General features: G+C 58.7%; 1 protein-coding gene across 1 annotated transcript; it reads left to right on the forward strand.

Moving 5' to 3' along the window:
- The first annotated feature begins 61 nt into the window (after positions 1 to 61).
- STRIP1 (striatin interacting protein 1) lies at positions 62 to 17,400 on the forward strand. Its single transcript, XM_075559232.1, has 21 exons — positions 62 to 257; positions 2,355 to 2,424; positions 3,280 to 3,354; positions 3,718 to 3,852; positions 3,953 to 4,073; positions 4,792 to 4,860; positions 5,771 to 5,877; positions 5,964 to 6,091; positions 7,165 to 7,347; positions 7,603 to 7,820; positions 8,608 to 8,673; positions 8,795 to 8,858; positions 10,863 to 10,934; positions 11,304 to 11,378; positions 11,484 to 11,581; positions 13,289 to 13,415; positions 13,561 to 13,661; positions 14,113 to 14,179; positions 14,585 to 14,689; positions 15,049 to 15,253; positions 16,073 to 17,400. Exons 1-21 carry the CDS (start codon positions 78 to 80, stop codon positions 16,318 to 16,320), a joined length of 2,514 nt encoding a protein of 837 aa, XP_075415347.1. The 5' UTR covers positions 62 to 77; the 3' UTR covers positions 16,321 to 17,400.
- The last annotated feature ends 205 nt before the right edge of the window (positions 17,401 to 17,605 follow it).

Genomic DNA, 17,605 nt, shown 5'->3' on the forward strand with positions numbered 1-17,605 from the left:
GTGCCTGGAGGAAATCACGCGAGAGGTGCATCACGGCTGTGGCCCGAGAATTGAGCCGGGGGTGTGGAGCAGTCAAGATGGAGACGGCAGCCGGCGGCCCCAGCCCGCTGATCGCGAACAACAAGCAGCCCCAGCCGCCGCCGCCGCCTCCGCCCGCCGCCGCGCAGCCGCCCCCGGGCCCTCCGCGAGCCGGCGGGGGCCTGCTGCCCGCGGGGAAAGCCCGAGAGTTCAACCGGAACCAGCGCAAAGACTCGGAGGTCAGGAGCGCGGGGGGCGAGGCCGGCGCCGGGCGGGCGGCAGCGGAGGTCCGGCTTGGGCCGCTCTCCGGTCCAGCCCGGCTCCTAGAGGGGCCGCCGCGCCCGGCCGGGCCGCTGTCCGTTGACCCCTGGAGCAGCCGGAAGCAAGGCTGGCACCCCATCCTTGGGGGGCGTGGAGCGGAGGGTCCCCCCCACGGAGCCCAGCCGCCCAGGAGGAGCTGTAGAGCGGGCTCGGGGCGCGGCCGGGGGTCCCCAGCCTCCAGGAAGGCCGCCCCGTGTCAGTTCGAGGGTGAAGAGCCAGTGGTCTTCGGGCGCCCCCATCTCCTGATCGCCCCTGGGCGCGCAGGGGAGCGCGTCTGCGGCCAGGGAAGGGACCGACCGCGTTCAGGAAGCGCTGCGAAGCCGGACGGGGCTCCGGGGCGTTAATGACACCCGCGCCCCGCGGTGCCCGGCTGGGGCGGGCACAGGCGCCCCGCGCGCCCCTCTGACCGGTGCCGGCCCGGCGGCCGGGTTTGGTGGTTGTGTGCCCCGCATCTGGGCCGGGGTGCGGCGAGGGCGCGTTTTAAACGGGTCGGGCGCCCCTCGGGGCGCACCCGGGTCCCTGGTCCGCAGTCAGTCGACTGCTCGCCGCACCCGGAGCGAAAGAATTCCTCCCGCCGCCGCCGCCGCCGCCTCGGGTGGAACCCTGAATGAACGCACGCTCGCGTTTGCGCAGCGCCGTGGTAGGACTTGTGAATCAGCACGCCCCTCCTGTGAGGTTGCCTCCACCTGAGACGACTCAGGTTTTTATTAATGAGCAAGTATTCCTCATGGCCCACGAGGATGAGACTGTCTTTAGAGCTATGGAATCAGTCTCGCCAGACGTTTGTCTGTCGGCAAGCCCAAACCCGTCAACACTTGGCATGGCCCAAAGGTGAGGTACCCAGAGTTTGGAGAGTTTTTGGGGAGAAAAAGCAAAGAAAGAAACTGACCTTTCCAGAACTGGCTTGCCGGGTAGGGCTGTGGGGGTGGCCATGTACTTGATACCTTTTGAAGTGTGGAGAGTTATGACAACCCCAAATGGTGTGTGTTCAGTAAGCACCTGTCCCCAACAGTACAAGGATTACCTCCCAGTGTGGTGTGTGTGGGAGGAAAGCCATTCTGTGCTGCGGGGCCTTTTCCATCTGTCAATTCTCAACTGCAACTGGAGGAAGGGGCAGCTGAGGCGGCAGCGCCCACTGTGTCCCGAGCTGCTGCTGCCAGCCCTGTAACCAGAAAGAAGTGAGACATCCGGGTGCCCGGCACCTGGGGGGGGGGTCGGTCATTCAGTGCCCCAAAGACAGAGAGCATTTTGTTCATTCATCCCACCAGTACTTACTGGTTCATAACCACAGCCCTGCCAGGTTCTCTGCCGGGCACTGGGAGGTCATTGGTGCGCAAAAGAGACCATGTTCCTGCTCTCGAGGAATTTTCAGATTCTTCGGGAGGAGCCCTGGTGGCATGGTGTGCTGCTTATTGGGCTGCTAAGTGCAAGGTCAGCGGTTGAAACCATGAGCCACTCAGCGGGAGAAAGAAAGCCGAGGCTTTCTGCTCCTGTAGAGCGTTAGTCTCCAAAACCTCCGGGGGCAGTTCTACCCTGTCCTGCCCTGTAGAGTCAGCATCGGCTCTGTGGTGGTTCATCCAGAGACAAACACTCAACAAAATAACACTGTAAAAAAAAGCCTTGAGTGAAAACTAAGTAAGTGCTTTCAAGGAAAGGTGTAAGAGGGCTTCAAGAAGTGTGTGGGGCAGTGGAACGTGCCCTGTCTGTTTGGGGCCCCTCATGGACCTCAGCGTGGGTTTCTTGGGGGGGCAGAAGGGGGGGCCTGTGATGTCATGTGCGGCCTCCGGACTGAAACGCTGAAGGTTCAGGTCGACTGAGGCGCCTGGCAGAAAGGCCTGGCATTCTCCTGAACGCACAGGCCCCGCGCATCCTGGGGAGCACAGCACTGACCCGAGTGGGGCGGCTGTGGGTCTCAATACTTTTATCGGCCCAAGTGTTGTGCTGGAACATCAGAAGAGCAGAGGCAGTGGTGGCCTGTTACGCTTGTGCAGAAAGCTCTCCCCTGTCCTCCACAGGGCTATTCTGAGTCACCCGACCTGGATTTTGAGTATGCCGACACAGACAAGTGGGCTGCAGAGCTCTCTGGTACAGTACTAACTTCTTATACATTGGGAATGGAGAAGCCTTTTTAATTTTTAAAAAAATTTCCAGAAAATTGAAAGTGTGACTGTGTGTGTAATTTTCCCCTTTAATTATTCCTAGTGGTTATGCCTTGGGCGGGCTATTTTTTCCCTTTTCCTTTTTATCAGTTCTAATGGTTACACAGTCGGCCGGTAACTGCAAGGTCAGCAGTTTGAAACCACCAACTGCTTGCTCAGTGGGAGGCAGACAGGGCTTTTTACTCCCATAAAATATTACAGCCTTGGAAACCCACAGGGGCAGTTCTGGCAAAGAGAATGAAAATGTTAGGTATATAAAACATGCGAGTTACTTAGTATCTCCGGACTTCCGGTTGCTCTGCTCTTGTAGGGAGCCTCTCTGGGATAGCTGCTGATGCGTCCCATCCCCCACGTCCACCCCCCCCCCCCATCAGTGCCTCTCAGCAGAGGTTCACCAGACATGCCGTCAGTGTGGTTGCACCTCGCATCCGTGTCCCTGCTCCGGCAGCTTACGTGTGCTGAGAGGCCAGCCTGGGCTGTTTGCGAACCCCACAGAACAGGCGTCTCGTGAGGGGCTTCAAAATGTGGGCAGAACAATGGAATGAAAGAGTAGGGGGTTTCCCGACCCCTTGTTAAAGCCTGCTCGCCCAGGAGCTTGCCCGTCCGCCTCTGCTGCAGGGCCCTGGGGTTTCTTATAGCTTACCCTTCAGCTCTCAGCTGCGGGGCACACGCCGCACGGCAGAGCACTGGGGCCGTCAGGAGTCTGGACGAGGAAGGACGTGCCCAGGGTGGATGTGGGGCGTGGGCTGGGCTCACGGTGAGGGGCCTTTGTTCCTAACAGAGCTGTACAGCTACACGGAAGGGCCTGAGTTCCTGCTGAATAGAAAATGCTTTGAGGAAGACTTCCGAATCCATGGTGAGATGGGCCCGCACCCGGCACCACTCGAGTGAGCTGGCTTGCTGGCTTTCTCTGACTCAGCCAAGTGGCCTGTGAGCCGTGGTTGTGCAAGGCCTGATGGGGGCACGAAGCAAGGGCGCGCTGGTGGGGGCTTGTCAGAATGAGTGGGGTGGAGAGGGAGGGGGCATGGGAATCCAACTGCCTACTTAAAATTGTACTCCAAATGCCAGTACTCCCGTCTGGACAGACAATAGGACATCATGCCTTAGCCCAGAAGCCACTGGTCTTTTGAGCCGGCTGGTCCTTGGGCGGGATAGTACTGCGTCAGTCCCTGGTGAGGGCTTTTCTGGGTGTAGGTGTAATGGCTCGCTCACCCTGCAGTGACCGACAAGAAGTGGACTGAGCTGGACACCAACCAGCACCGGACCCATGCCATGAGGCTCCTGGATGGCTTGGAAGTCACTGCCAGGGAGAAGAGGCTCAAGGTTGCCCGGGCAATTCTCTATGTTGCTCAAGGTACTGAGTGGACGTCCCCTGGGGCCCCTGGCACCTCAGCCAGCTGCCTGGCCCAGGCCGAGGCGGGAAGGACCCGGCGAGCTCTGCCCTGTGCTTCTAGGCACCTTTGGGGAGTGTAGCTCGGAGGCGCAGGTGCAGTTCTGGATGCGCTACAACATCTTCCTGCTCCTGGAAGTGGGCACCTTCAACGCGCTGGTGGAGCTCCTAAACATGGAAATTGAGTGAGTTGGGCCGAGGGGGCAGGGGGTGGAGCTGGTAGGGCAGACCGACGGGGTGAGGTACGCTGCCCTGGCTGGAGGGCTGGTCCTGTTCTGAGCTCCAGGGCTGGAGAGTGGGGGAAGTTGCTCCCTTGGACCTTGACTGTGCAGGAGGCTTGCAGCTCTGTGATGTTCCAGGGCAGGCCTGCCGCAAAAGGACACCTTGAGTTTGAGCTCTCCTCGGAGCCTCCATGTTCCCTCAGCGTGAGCCAGGCCCGTGCCTGACACGGGGGCTGAGCAGAGCCAGCACCAGCCTTGGGTCAGCCCTGGCTCTTTGTCAGCTGCACAGGTCAGCTGCTGCTTGCCTGAGGGTGCCCCTGCTAAGCACACCCCTGAGCCCTGACCACATCCAGGTGTCCTTCTAGGGATGTTGCATCTACTGTGGGCCTGGAGATTGTTAGCACCCCATTTTGTAGAGGAGAGACAGACCCAGGAGGTGAGGTGACTTGCCCAAGGGCACGGCTAGTCACTGCCCCTTGGCCGGGAGGTGGAGACCCCTGTTCTTACTTGTGTGTTCTTCAGCCTCCGTGCACTCGCTAACGGTCACGGGAAAGTGCCGCCGCCGTCATCTTTGAATCCCGGTTTCCCATGGACTCTTTGAAGCACTCCACTGGGCAGCCCATGTCCAGCGAGTCCTCCTCTCCCTCCTGGCGGAGGGCTGACGCACGGTTCCTCCCTGCAGCAACAGCGCCGCCTGCAGCAGTGCCGTGAGGAAGCCCGCCATCTCCCTGGCTGACAGCACAGACCTGAGGTGAGGCCTGGGAGACGCGGCCGGCTGTGTGTGCGCGTGTGTCGCGTGGCAAGCTGTGGCAGTGGTGGGCTCGCAGTGAGGGATGAGTAGGCTGTGCTGAAGCTGCCCCATAGGTGAGGTGCTGGGCGGGGGTCCCCAAAGGAAGAACCCCTGTTCACCCCATTTCTGTCAAAACCAGCCTCCTGTCATGGATAGGAAGCTTCCAGGCTCCAGGGTTGGGGTGCTCTGTACTTTCCTGACTGCCACTCCACTGAGGTTCACTCTGTCCCTGCCCTCTTTCCCTGTTTGTACATACTACGAGCTGAGGTCTGACAGACTCCCACTCCCACCGCTCACCCCCCTGGTGTCATTCTTATCCCAGGGAATGTCCGGCACTGAGTGCGTTTGGCTGTTCTCGCTCTCACTCATTCACTCAGCAGCTCCTGCCCTGGTGGGAGAGTGGTTAAACACTGGGCAGCCAGCCACAGGTCAGCAGTTGGACCCCCCCAGCTGCTCCTCAGGAGAAAGACCAGGCTTTCTCCTCCTGTGCAGAGTTCTCGGCTTGTACGCACGGGGACAGCTCTGCCCTGTTCCTGGGGCTGCATTGAGTTTGGTTCTGATTTTTTGTGTCCGCACCTTGCTGGGCTCTGGAGAAGCAAAACCATGAGGTTGGAGCCTAGCCTTAGTCTCGTGACCCCGAGAAGGCAGCCCGGGAGGGATAGCCTTAAACAGACCTTTCATCTGAGACGCACGGATCCTGTCGCCCTTTCTTCTGTCCCTCTCCCCAGCTGACAGCAGAGGAGGAGAGGCCACCAGGAAGGGAGGGCACCAAGGCCTTCCCTGCGACGCAGCCCTCTGAGGAACCGGGGGGAGGGGGAGCGAGCCCTTGATCCCCTGTCCAGCCCCCTGACAAGCTGGCTCTTGTCCCCAGGGTCCTGCTCAACATCATGTACCTGACCGTGGAGACGGTTCACCAGGAGTGTGAGGGCGACAAGGCTGAGTGGAGGGCCATGCGGCAGACCTTCAGGGCTGAGCTGGGTAGGATGCGGGGGCCGGCCAGAGGCTCCAGGGCTTGGGGTGTCCTGTTCTTGCCCATGGCCCTCCTGCCTCTGTGTCACCTCCAGGCTCCACGCTGTACAACAACGAGCCCTTCGCCATCATGCTGTTCGGGATGGTCACCAAGTTCTGCAGCGGCCATGCGCCTCACTTCCCCATGAAGAAGGTCCTCTTGCTGCTTTGGAAGACGGTGCTGGTGAGTACCTCGGAGGAGGGGCGGGGGCTGCTCTGCCTGTTCCATCCATCACCCTTACCTATCCCCCCTCGCACTGTCCTGAACACTGGGTTTGTGTAAACGGAAAGGGGGTGACAGAGCAGCACTGAGGCTGCAGGGTGCTTGCTCTTTGAGCAGCCGGTGGGGGCTCCCGGGCTCGTCACTCACAGCGTGGCTGCTCCCCAGACCACGCTGCCTCGGGAAGTGACTCCTGACCCTGGAGGTGGTAAAGGGAGCTGAGGCCAAACTGGTTGAAATTCCAGCTAGTATAATTGGGGCCTCGTGTCAGAGGAAGGAAGCAGTGTGAGTATCGAGCTAGCCTTCACATTCCTTGGGGTGGCAGGAATCTGGACTTGGGGTCTGGCTGGAGAGGCCGTGGGTACCAGGGGGGTGGATCTGCTTGCCCATCAGGAGCCGCAGCTTGGGAAGCAAGTGGGGCTCAGCTCCCCACTCCTGTCAGACTGGGCCAGCTCGGGACCTGAGGGCTCGGTGGGTTGAAGGGCCTACTAAAAGCGGCCTGCTTGGTTTATCTCGGCCCTGCATCTTATTTGTCATGAAGCCTCGCTGAAGGCCGAGAGGACAGCTGCCAGGTTCTGAAACAGGGAAAGCAAGCAGCCGGCAAAGACTGCCCCGCGCTAGGTTTGGGCTTCCAGACAGGTTCTGAAGAAGCTGTTTCCCGTAAAATTTGAGCATGCAACAAAATATTTCCAATTTGCTTTTGGAACACTGGTTGAGATAAGAAATACACCAAGATGTAAAATATACTTTTCTAGAAACTTGAAAGTTTGCTTTTACCTTCGAAGTTTTTAATTGACTGTTAGGTCATACAGGGAGTCAAGCATGCCGGCACGGTTCAGTCAGCCCGCATTCCCCCTCCTCCCCTCCGTGCTCCCTTTCTTGCTCCCCGTTCTTTGAGGTGGATTGAGTCCCTGTTGTAGCAGTTGTTGCCACTTACGGGGTCGTGAGCCTGGTCCGGGTGGGGTTCAGGGAGCAGGCGTGCATTTTCGCGTGGCCTCGCTGACCCTGGCTCTGCGTCCATCCTGGCTGCCATGCAGTGCACGCTGGGTGGCTTTGAGGAGCTGCAGAGCATGAAGGCGGAGAAACGCTCGGCCCTGGGCCTGCCCCCGCTGCCCGAGGACAGCATCACCGTGATCCGCAGCATGAGGGCCGCCTCGCCGCCAGCCTCTGCCTCCGACCTCATAGAGCAGCAGCAGCGGCGGGGCCGCCGAGAGCACAAGGTGAGGCCACCACAGCCCTGAGCCCCACGCCCCCTGGGGAGATGGATGGTGCCGAATCCTCGCCGATCATCTAGCCGCCAGGGCCACCCCTTGGTCCCCAACCAGGGTCTAGTGTTTAGGATGAGTGGGACCTTTGAGAGACAGGGACAAGACCAGATCTGATTTGGTCCCTTCTCTGGCCTCCCACTGCCTTGGTGCCCTCCCTTCCTGGTGGCCTCTCCTCGGCTGCTGCCAGCTCCGCCCATCTGCTTGCAGGCGCTGATCAAGCAGGACAACCTGGACGCCTTCAATGAGCGGGACCCCTACAAGGCTGACGACGCCCGGGAGGAGGAGGAGGAGAACGATGACGACAGCACTCTGGAGGGGGAGACCTTCCCTCTGGAGCGGGACGAGGTGATGCCTCCCCCGCTGCAGCACCCCCAGACTGACCGGCTTACCTGCCCCAAGGGCCTCCCTTGGGCCCCCAAGGTCAGGTGAGTCTCCCACCTCTGGAACACTCTTAGCTCCTGACTCCAGAGCCCTCCCCACCTCCCGCAGACACAGATACACAGGGCTGGACCAAGCTGAGCACAGCCCCAGGACGAGGCTCTAGCCGGGAACGCTGCGGCTGGCCTCTGGGTGGTGCCTGAGCCTCGAGTTAGACAGGATGCCAGGGCAGGGTTTTTGTAGAAAAAGAAAGCCAAGGACACTCAGCAGAAGGTGTTCTCCCTCGGGGTTTGCATGGTCTTCAACTGGCAGTTGCTAGATGGAGCGGAGTCCTGTCAAACCGTCCTGAGTTGTGCTCAGTGTGGGAGAGCCCGTGGGTGGAAAGGTATCCAGAGTCCTGTGAATGGTGTCTGCTTGGAAGTGGGAGACATGCCAGTGCCAGGAAGCCACCCTCTCAGTGGTCAGCCACCTGTGACAGGGACCCCAAACAGGTGACTGGGAATCATCCGATTGTTTGAAACAAAGGCACAGCCCGTTTATAGCTCATGGTTAGAAAATGTTTACACAGAAAGCAAGTCTCAAGTAAGCTGTTTTAAGCTTGATGGATGGCTTCCACCTTAGGAATACATTCAAACAATTCCAAAGAAAGAAAATTCTAGACGGATATTAAAATAGTGAAGGTTACAGTGTTTACTCTCTTACCCCTCCCACAAGAAAAGCAGTGTGGGGCCTTTTCCTTCCCCTGGCTTCCCAGTTTCTGGAAGGCTGGGGCTTCTCTTAGCCCTGCCACCTTGAGGCCCCGCTGGCCACACCTCCCTGTGCTTTCTCTGGCAGAGAGAAGGACATTGAGACGTTCCTCGAGTCCAGCCGCAGCAAGTTCATAGGCTACACCCTTGGCAGGTGAGCGCCATTTGAGCCACTCTGGCAGGGTGGCGGCAGGAAGCTCCTCGACTGGCCTTTGCCGTGTAGGGACCATACAAGCCTGCTCTGGGCTTAACGCAAAGCCTCCTTTGTTCTCCAGCGACACGAGCACCGTGGTGGGGCTGCCCAGGCCGATCCATGAAAGCATCAAGACACTGAGGCAGGTGAGTGGCTCTGGGGGAGCTCTGGTTTCATTTGGTCCAATTGGGGGAAGTGCGCCCAGCCCGCCGGGAGCAGTCTGACCTGGGAGGCGGGCAGGAGCAGCAGGGCCTGGACAACAGGCCTTTGTCGGCTGTGCTGGTCAAAGCTGAACTTGTGCGTGGACTCGCTGGGTTCTCTAACGATCATATGAGTGGGCTGTTGCTGGGGTCTTAAGGGACCCCTTTTCCTTCCTAACCCACATTCCAAGAGGAAGTAGAGCAGAAGGCAAGGGTAGAGGGAAATGCCAGCGCTAGCGTCCGGCCGAGGGCTGGGCCTTGGATACGTAGGGTTGGGCGTGCTCCTGCCTCTCGCCGGGCTCTCGGCTCTGGGGAGCATGCCTCAGCACGTGCTCCTGAGGGGCCGCCAGGGGCTGGGAAAGCAACGCTGATGCGGAAAGCTCGTGAGGCCTCAGAGCCCGCTGTGGTGCCTGTCGATGAAGTTTACTCCGAAGCCGGCCGGACAGGGAGGAGGAAGAGCACGACTCCGTGTGGTCGCTCTGTCTGGCACCCGTGCCCTCGGGCAGCAGGTGGTTGACCTGACCGCCTTTGAGCAGTGGGCCCTTGCTGTCACGAGCAATCTGAAGAAACTGAGGCATAGACATGAATAGGCAATTTACCAAAGACAGCGTCCACGTGACTGACAACCATATGATGAAATGTTCGTGATCATTTATAATAAGGGAAATACAAATTCAAACAACAACGAGATAATACCTCACCTTTGGAAAATTCAGTAAATCAGGAAATAAATGCTGGAGAGGCTGTGGAGAGAGATGAACAAACACCCTTACGTTGCTAATGGGACAGTAGAATTGTACAATCAGTATGGAATCTCCTTAAACAAATGCAAATCCAAGTACCTTCTGAAGAAATAGCATAGCACGAACAGATGTGTACACCCGTGTATTGCAGCAATTTCCACAATAGCATACACTTGAAAACAACCCAAAAACCCCAACTAAAATGGAGTGGCTCAGCAAGCGCTGGTACGTCCATACTATGGAATTGTGTGTCAATTAAAAAATAATGCCAATGATAACGCTCTTAAACACTGTAAGACATGGACGAAACCAGAGAACGCTATGCTTCGCAAACTCAGTCAGTCTTACAGAGATAGACACTTAGTATCATCGTTACTGTAAGGAAAACAAAAAAGAAGGAATGTGGTTTATGTGCCAGTAGACAAGACTTGATGACTAAGGAGAAGCCAGGGACGGGAGTGGGACCAGGGAGAGGGCAGGGAGGGCAGAGGATGGGGTAGGAGGACCAAAAATGGAAGATTTAACACAGAAAATAAAATTGAAATGCATTTTAAAACAAAACTGTTTATTTCAAGAAACGGCATATACAGTTACAGAAATGGCCAAGTCCAATCTGGTTCGGGGTAGGCTGCTTCTGACTAAGCAGACACAGCAGGGGACACCGACTGGTGTGAAGTCAGCCAGATGAATCCACGAGTCAGTAGCCCAGTGGTGGCTCCTGGAACTGACAGCAGACATAGCAGGAGATGGAGGAACCAGACACAAGGCCTAGCTCTGGCAAAAGGTGAAGGACCAAAGAGGATTTGATTCTATGCACTCTTGCTCTTGAGTCTTGGGACACCAGTGAGGTGTCCGCAGGCTGCTGAGCAATGGATAGGTTGGACTCCGCCCGTTCTCACTGAGAAGTGTCTAGTTGATGTACTCCCTAACCGCTGCGGACCACCCCTCATCAACTTGTCCGGAAGCCCCTTCCCCGCTCTAGGTCACCATTCTCACCTGTGGCCTGCCTTGCTGCTCTGCTTCTGAGCGGGAGCACCTTGCGGCCGGCCTGAGAGTCCTCTGAGAAAGACCTTTGGGGTATAGGGTTTTATTTGTGGTGACTAGGTTTGGAGTGCACTCTCTGGGGGCTTTTCCAGGCCTGGGGGGTGCAGGGAGGCTGGCAGAGAGGAGAGGTGCTCTCCACTGCCCACTCTTTGCTCCCCTCTAGCACAAGTACACGTCGATTGCAGAGGTCCAGGCCCAGATGGAGGAGGAGTACCTTCGCTCGCCTCTCTCCGGGGTGAGTGGGGCCCCCCCCCTCTGCCCAGCTGCTGAGCCCAAGCCCTGCCCTCCAGACGCTCACCTGTGGTGAGCTAAGGGGCTAAGAGCCCCGACTCCGAGCTGGTCCCCTGCCTCTGAGTTTGGGCTTCACCAATCACCAGGCCAGTGACAGGCGAGTTACTGACTGTTCATTCGTGTCCTCGTCTGTAAAGCATGGAGGGATGTGCCCCTACCACAGCAAGCTTAGCGCAGAGCCTGGCATGCTGTGTGTGCTTGGGTTGCCGCCCTGGTCATCGGTGTCCTTATTCACCCTGGTTCTTCACAGAGTCCCTTAGAGCCTGCTGGCCATCAGCCGTGGGGCTTTGCATTTGTGCCCGTTGTGTTACAGGGAGAAGAGGAAGTGGAGCCGGTTCCTGCAGAAACCCTCTACCAGGGCCTGCTCCCCAGCCTGCCCCAGTACATGGTGAGTCCCTGCAGGCAGGAGGAGCACCTCCCTTCCCCGCCGCCCCCCCCCCCCCCCCCGGCCTCCTTTGACCCGCGGAGGGCTCAGTGCTCTGCTCTTCCCCAGATCGCCTTGCTGAAAATCCTGCTGGCCGCTGCACCCACCTCCAAGGCCAAAACCGACTCCATCAACATCCTGGCCGATGTCCTTCCTGAGGAGATGCCGTGAGTGTCCTCCCGGGGGCAGGGCACGGGCACTATGTTCCTCTTGGTCCCCTGTTTGCTGGGTTGGTTTTTCTTCTCTTTTTGGCCTGATTTGTCTGAAGGTTAGGTTGAGGGTTTTCCTGGCTCAGAAAAGCCAACATGTAGGGACTGAGCACGTGTACTAGCTGGAGAGATGACCCGGGCCACTTGGTTGGGTTCTGGTGTCTTCTCTGCTCCCGTGCGCCTGGAGCAAAGTGAGGAAAGGCACCTCTCTCCTCCTGTAGATCAAAGGAGGCAAGCTAGCCACTTTTCAGACTTGGCTCTGTAGGCTGTGAAGGGGACGGGGACATGCAGGACAAGGAGGTGGGCTGCAGGTTCGAAAGTGCCTGCCAACCGCTGAGCGGGTGGCCATTCGTCCATGCCTGTCAGGGAGCTGTCAGGCATCAGCCTATGTGGCTCCCAGTGAGTGGAAGCCCCAGGGGCTCTTCATCCCTGCGGCCCTGAGCTCATCTCTCTGACGGGAGAGCAGCTGAGAGCGTGTTCTCCTTTGACCTGGTTCCTGCCTGCCTGCCAATAGCACCCAGCTCAGCCAAGCTTCCCAGGGGAGCTACCAGAGAGCAGCGCTCCAGGCCACCCTGGGCCAGCAGTGCGGGCTCGGGGAGGGGAGAGAGCCAACTGGGCCAACACCAAGGGGGCTTCATTGCAAGTCCCAGACTCAAATAGCATGCTCTGACCTAGCATGGTAAGTCCCGGTGAAGAGACTCGGTCATCAGAGGGAACCAGCCTCCAGCGCCCGAAGGGCCAGAAAGCGCAAATGTATGGCAATGATAGATAAAGATTGTAGTAGAGTCATAGAGGATAGGAAAGGTAGGAGAGAGTAAAACAAAGGAGCCAGACACATTTTATCAGCTCCTCTTGATGGACCTCACTGAACTGGGAGAATCGGGCCTTTGCTATCTTGGGGTGTTTATAGGTAGCCGTAAGACATGTGTATTCCGTAGTTGCATGCGGCCCAAGGTGGGTGGCATCTACATTAAGGTCCCTGAGCTCACCGGTGAGGAAACCTATTTCCTGCATTGGGGAAAGGTAGTGGGTTGGGTGACACAGCGGGAAGAGAGAGCACAAGGATGTCTGCTTCTATAGGGACAGAATCAACCCTGTGCTCACTTTGAGGCAGCCTGGCTGTTGGGGGTGGGATGGGGACGGGACTGTGGGAATGATACTTAAAGCAGGCTACTGTACTTGAACTTTACCTCTAACTGACCAAAGTGGAATCCCAGCTTTCCAGATTCCCTCTGTTAGGAGTTAGGGAATGGAGTCCTCGTCATATTTCTCGGTGTTAGTTTCCCACACTTGGTGAGCTTTCTTGAGGTCAAGGCTTCCAGGACGTATCTGACTCACAGCCCCGGCTTTCCCTCGTTCCGTGAAACCTCTCTGTGCCCTGGTGTTCCACAGAATACACACTGTCTGGGGGGAGGTGGCAGGAGCTATGGACAGGAACCTGGAGAAGCCGAAGTGCATTTGGGAGGCAAGCAGGGAATGCGTGTGGCATTATGGGGAGCAATCACATGTGCCCGGCTGACTTGCTTTAAGGAGAGCAGTGCCTGGGCCTTGGCCTCTGAGGTGTCCAGAGTTGGGGTGGGGAGGGAGCCTTGGCCCAGCCAAGTGTCCGCACTCAGTCTCCTGGGGAACCCGGCTGGTGGGTAACCCCGGGCCTTGCTTTGCCAGCACCACCGTGCTGCAGAGCATGAAGCTGGGGGTGGATGTGAACCGCCACAAGGAGGTCATTGTCAAGGCCATCTCTGCTGTCCTGCTGCTGCTGCTCAAGCACTTTAAGCTGAACCACATCTATCAGGTACCTACCTGCAGTGCCAGCCTCCCTGTCTGCTGGGCGGGGGAGCAGGGGCCCTCCCTGCGTGCCTTGGGGATGTCGGAGCCACGCGCCTCGTCCGGGAGGGAAGGGTGGGGCCCCTGGAACTCACACCTGTTTTCTCTTCCAGTTTGAGTACATGGCTCAGCACCTGGTGTTTGCCAACTGCATCCCTCTGATCCTTAAGTTCTTCAATCAAAACATCATGTCCTATATCACCGCCAAGAACAGGTGCTCGGGGCCAGTGACCAGAAAGGCGTGATCTTGCCTCTGCCTCGCCCAGAGGGCCCATCAGCATCTCCCAGCCAGCACAGGGCTTTCTGCCATGGGGCTCCGGGGGTGCCTGCTCTCTGAGGCTATCTGGCTGTCCGACTCAGCCTCCTCCCCACTGCTCATCGGTGGGCTGCCCCCCAGCCACTGCCTGGGGTGAGGGCTGCAGATTCCAGCCCAATTCCGGACTGGGTGGAAAGCAGATCGCTCCTCCTCTAGGTGTGCTGGGGCTAGTTGGCAGGTGTCTGTGCATGTGCGCACGCATGTGCACAGGCAGAGTAGATTCCTACACCTGCCCAACAAGTGCAGGGGGTGAGGCAGGAGCCAGTCCAGTCCCTGCTGCCCCGCCAGTCCCAGGGCTGTGCTGGAGCTGTGCTGATGGCAGCCCTTGCTGGTCCCCTGCTTTCTGCAGCATCTCGGTCCTGGACTACCCCCACTGTGTGGTGCACGAGCTGCCAGAGCTGACCGCCGAGAGCCTGGTGAGTGGTGCCCCCGGCCAGGGTCTCCTCCACGGAGCTGTGGGTGCTCCTTTTAGAGAACTGCTGCTGCGTAGAAAGCCTGTGGGCAGGACCAGGCAGGGCTACTAGATCTGGGTCCGTCAGGGTCTGCTGCCTGAGAGCCCATTCTGTTGAGTCACTTTCCGTCTCCTCACGGTGAACTCCTGTGGGACCACACCCTAAGGCCCCCGAAGCCCCCAAGAATCACAGTCTAGGTTTCCCACGGGAAAATGTTAAGGAGCTCCCTCCTTGACACCAGCTCCAGGGGTACACTTCCCCGCTGGGTACCGGGAGAGGCTGGGAACCTCCCCTCCCCACCAGCCTCTGGAGGTTGAAGTGGGGACTGCCCTCACCCGTGAGGCCTTGACTTCCTGGGCCTGCCCACAGGAAGCAGGGGACAGCAACCTGTTTTGCTGGAGGAACCTCTATTCCTGCATCAATCTGCTTCGCATCCTGAACAAGCTGACCAAGTGGAAGCATTCCAGGACGATGGTGAGTCGGCGGGCCCGGTAAGCATGCAGGCCACTGGGCGCTCACCACAACCTCCAGGCCACGAGCAGGGGCCTGCAGATGGACTGGCGTTGCGTCCACGTCCTCGCTCCTCAGTTTCCTACTGCGTGTCCTTGCTCCTAAAGGTCGATTCCCGGTGAATTGAGCCATAGGCTCATAGGGGAGACGAACCCAGTCCCCATTGAAGTAGGTTTCTGCCTCCTCTCTACTCCCTTTGCTACCACAGCTGGGTGTGTGGAGGCCTCTGAACCCCTGTGCACAGGGAGTGCTTCAGGGGTGTAGGAGAACTGGGGTGGTGCCTGCAGCCCTGCGACAATGGAGCGGGCTGCCCCTCCCCCCAGATGCTGGTGGTGTTCAAGTCGGCCCCCATCCTGAAGAGGGCCCTGAAGGTGAAACAAGCCATGATGCAGCTGTACGTGCTGAAGCTGCTTAAGGTGCAGACCAAGTACCTGGGGCGGCAGTGGCGGAAGAGCAACATGAAGACCATGTCGGCCATCTACCAGAAGGTGCGGCACCGGCTGAACGACGACTGGGCCTACGGCAACGGTGAGGCTACGCACGGCCACCAGGGGGCGCCGTCACTTGAGGAAAGCCCCGGGCTGCTGTGGGCTGAGCATTGGGTCCAGACCCACCAGCCGGGTGGGATGTGGCCGCTTCTGCTCCCATGAAGACCCACAGCTCTGTTCTGTTCTGCACGGTCGTGATGTAGTGGGTTTGGTTTGAGGGTCTCTTGAGTGAGGCGTGTGATCCACAACACGTCGTCTGTGTGACCTGTACCCCATCTCATGACCTGCCCCAGCCAAGCCCAGAGCTGGGGGCCCGTGGAGCTCTCCATTCCCACCCTCACCATGCTGTGTCCTACTCTGGGCCTCTGGGACAGAGCCCTCTGGGGCCGCACCCCGCTGTGCACTCCTTCCTCTGAGTACACGATTCCCGCCCTGTATGTGTGCAAGCACACAGTCTGGGCAAAGAGCACCATGGCCTGCTGGCTGTACCCACACTCCACAGCCTGTGAGGCTGGGCCAGCAGGGACAGTGCCAGAGTCAAGTGTGTCCCCTCAGACAAGTGGTCAGGCACAAATGGAGGAATGACCAGGGGCCTGCCAGAGAGCCCGGAGAGTGAGGACGACAGGCTTTCAGAAGCCTGGGGTGTCTGCAGTGCTTGCTGCTCCTCTGGGTCATTCATCTGCTCTTCCTCAAAGCCTCTGCCTTGCTTCCTCCCTCCGGCTCTGCCCCGCAGCGTCCCTGAGCCCTGCCTGTCCTGTCATCTCCCAGCAGTAGAGGGTGGGCCTTACAGGGGCCCTGCATCCACACGGAGCTGCCACCAGGACCAGGCTCCTGACCTCACCCTCCTGCTTTGTCCTAGATCTCGATGCCCGGCCTTGGGACTTTCAGGCAGAGGAGTGTGCCCTGCGGGCCAACATTGAGCGCTTCAACGCCCGGCGCTACGACCGGGCCCACAGCAACCCCGACTTTCTGCCAGTGGACAACTGCTTGCAGAGTGTCCTGGGCCAGCGGGTGGACCTCCCCGAGGACTTCCAGATGAACTATGACCTCTGGCTAGAAAGGGAGGTCTTCTCCAAGCCCATTTCCTGGGAGGAGCTGCTGCAGTGAGGCTCTGTGGGACTAAGCAGTGGAGCCTGCTCCCGTCCTCCTCCAGGGGGCAGTGCAGCACCACTCTGCCCTCCAGAGCCTGCCCTGGCTGCCGAGAGGAAGGAGTACAGCGTGGTGCCCAGTGCCTGCTCAGGAGCAGTCAGTCTGTCACCTCTCTGCTTGGAACCCCACTCTTGGACACAGCTGGTGACAGCCCATTTCTGAGTCAGCCCCAGGCTGGGAAAGCCCAGGGTGAGCTGGGTTCTCCTTGCACTGGAACTTTAGGGGTCTCGAGCCAACTCCTCCAGAGATGACCTCATCCGGCCTGTTGGCTTGTCACAGAGAAGGGCTTCCAGCCAGGATGAGAAGGGCAGCACCTTGGCCCTGCTCTGGGGTGGGGTTCTGAGGTCCTCCTAGGCTCCTGGTCAGCTGCCTCCAGAAGCAGGTGCAGTGTGGCCTCCGGAGTCAGGGACGGAGAAACGCTGCCCTTCCCCAGAGCAGCTGTTTGCCCCCTGGCTTGCTAAGGGCCTGCACATAATTATACTTGTTGAGTGCCCGGGTGACTGACTTCACGTTGACTGAGCGACACATCACACTTGCCCTGAAACGTTAGGTAAATCTGCCCTCACATTGAACCTGAACAACTGACTCCTCGCGATCACCTTTCCTTTGCTGCGCACGCAGCTTCTAGATCATTGAGCCTTTTCTTGCACCAGATGCAAAACCAAATCCACTGTCTTTGAGTCAGTTCCAACTCAGTGAGCCTGTAGGTGAGGGGAGAGCTGCCCCTCTGGGGTTCGAGGCTGGAGGCGCTCTGGGGCACACTGCCACAGCTTCCTCCTGGGGGCTGCCCAGTGGATTGGAACCGCCAGGCTCAGCCCGCAGCCGAGACCTTGACTGCTGCGCCACTGGGCTCCTGACTGGTGGTAAAGTCAGGTAAAACGAGAACAGTATGCACCTGTTCTGACTCAGAGACACGCTGAGAAACCAGTCTTGTCCGACCGTGAGCTGGGAGTGTCGGTGTAAATCTGTGTGCTCCTGAGTGACGTTGGGGTCTTCCTGTGTTTCTGTATTCTGTTTACATTAAAAGGGAGAAAAACAGCCCCCGCTGCCTGTCTCTTCCCATTCTAGAAAAGGGCTGCCAGCATGATGAGGTCCCCCACTTGTCTCCAAAGTGGCCTGCCTGGAGCTGGCTGGACAGCAGGTACGGGTGACCTCAGTGTCCCCTCTCTGCAGTCTGGGTTGGCTCCGGCCTAACCCCCGCTCTGGGTCACTGGAGTGACAGTGACCTGCAGCCCCTGGATTT

Source organism: Tenrec ecaudatus, chromosome 1 (genome assembly GCF_050624435.1).
Source record: "Tenrec ecaudatus isolate mTenEca1 chromosome 1, mTenEca1.hap1, whole genome shotgun sequence".
In the NCBI taxonomy this organism is placed as follows: Eukaryota; Metazoa; Chordata; class Mammalia; order Afrosoricida; family Tenrecidae; genus Tenrec; species Tenrec ecaudatus.

Coding starts and splice junctions, on each gene's coding strand:
- STRIP1 (XM_075559232.1), top strand. CDS start 78: ATGGAGACGGCAGCCGGCGGCCCCAGCCCGCTGATCGCGAACAACAAG. Junction 2,425..3,279: donor GTGGGCTGCAGAGCTCTCTG/GTACAGTACTAA, acceptor TGTTCCTAACAG/AGCTGTACAGCTACACGGAA. Junction 11,379..11,483: donor CCAGCCTGCCCCAGTACATG/GTGAGTCCCTGC, acceptor GCTCTTCCCCAG/ATCGCCTTGCTGAAAATCCT.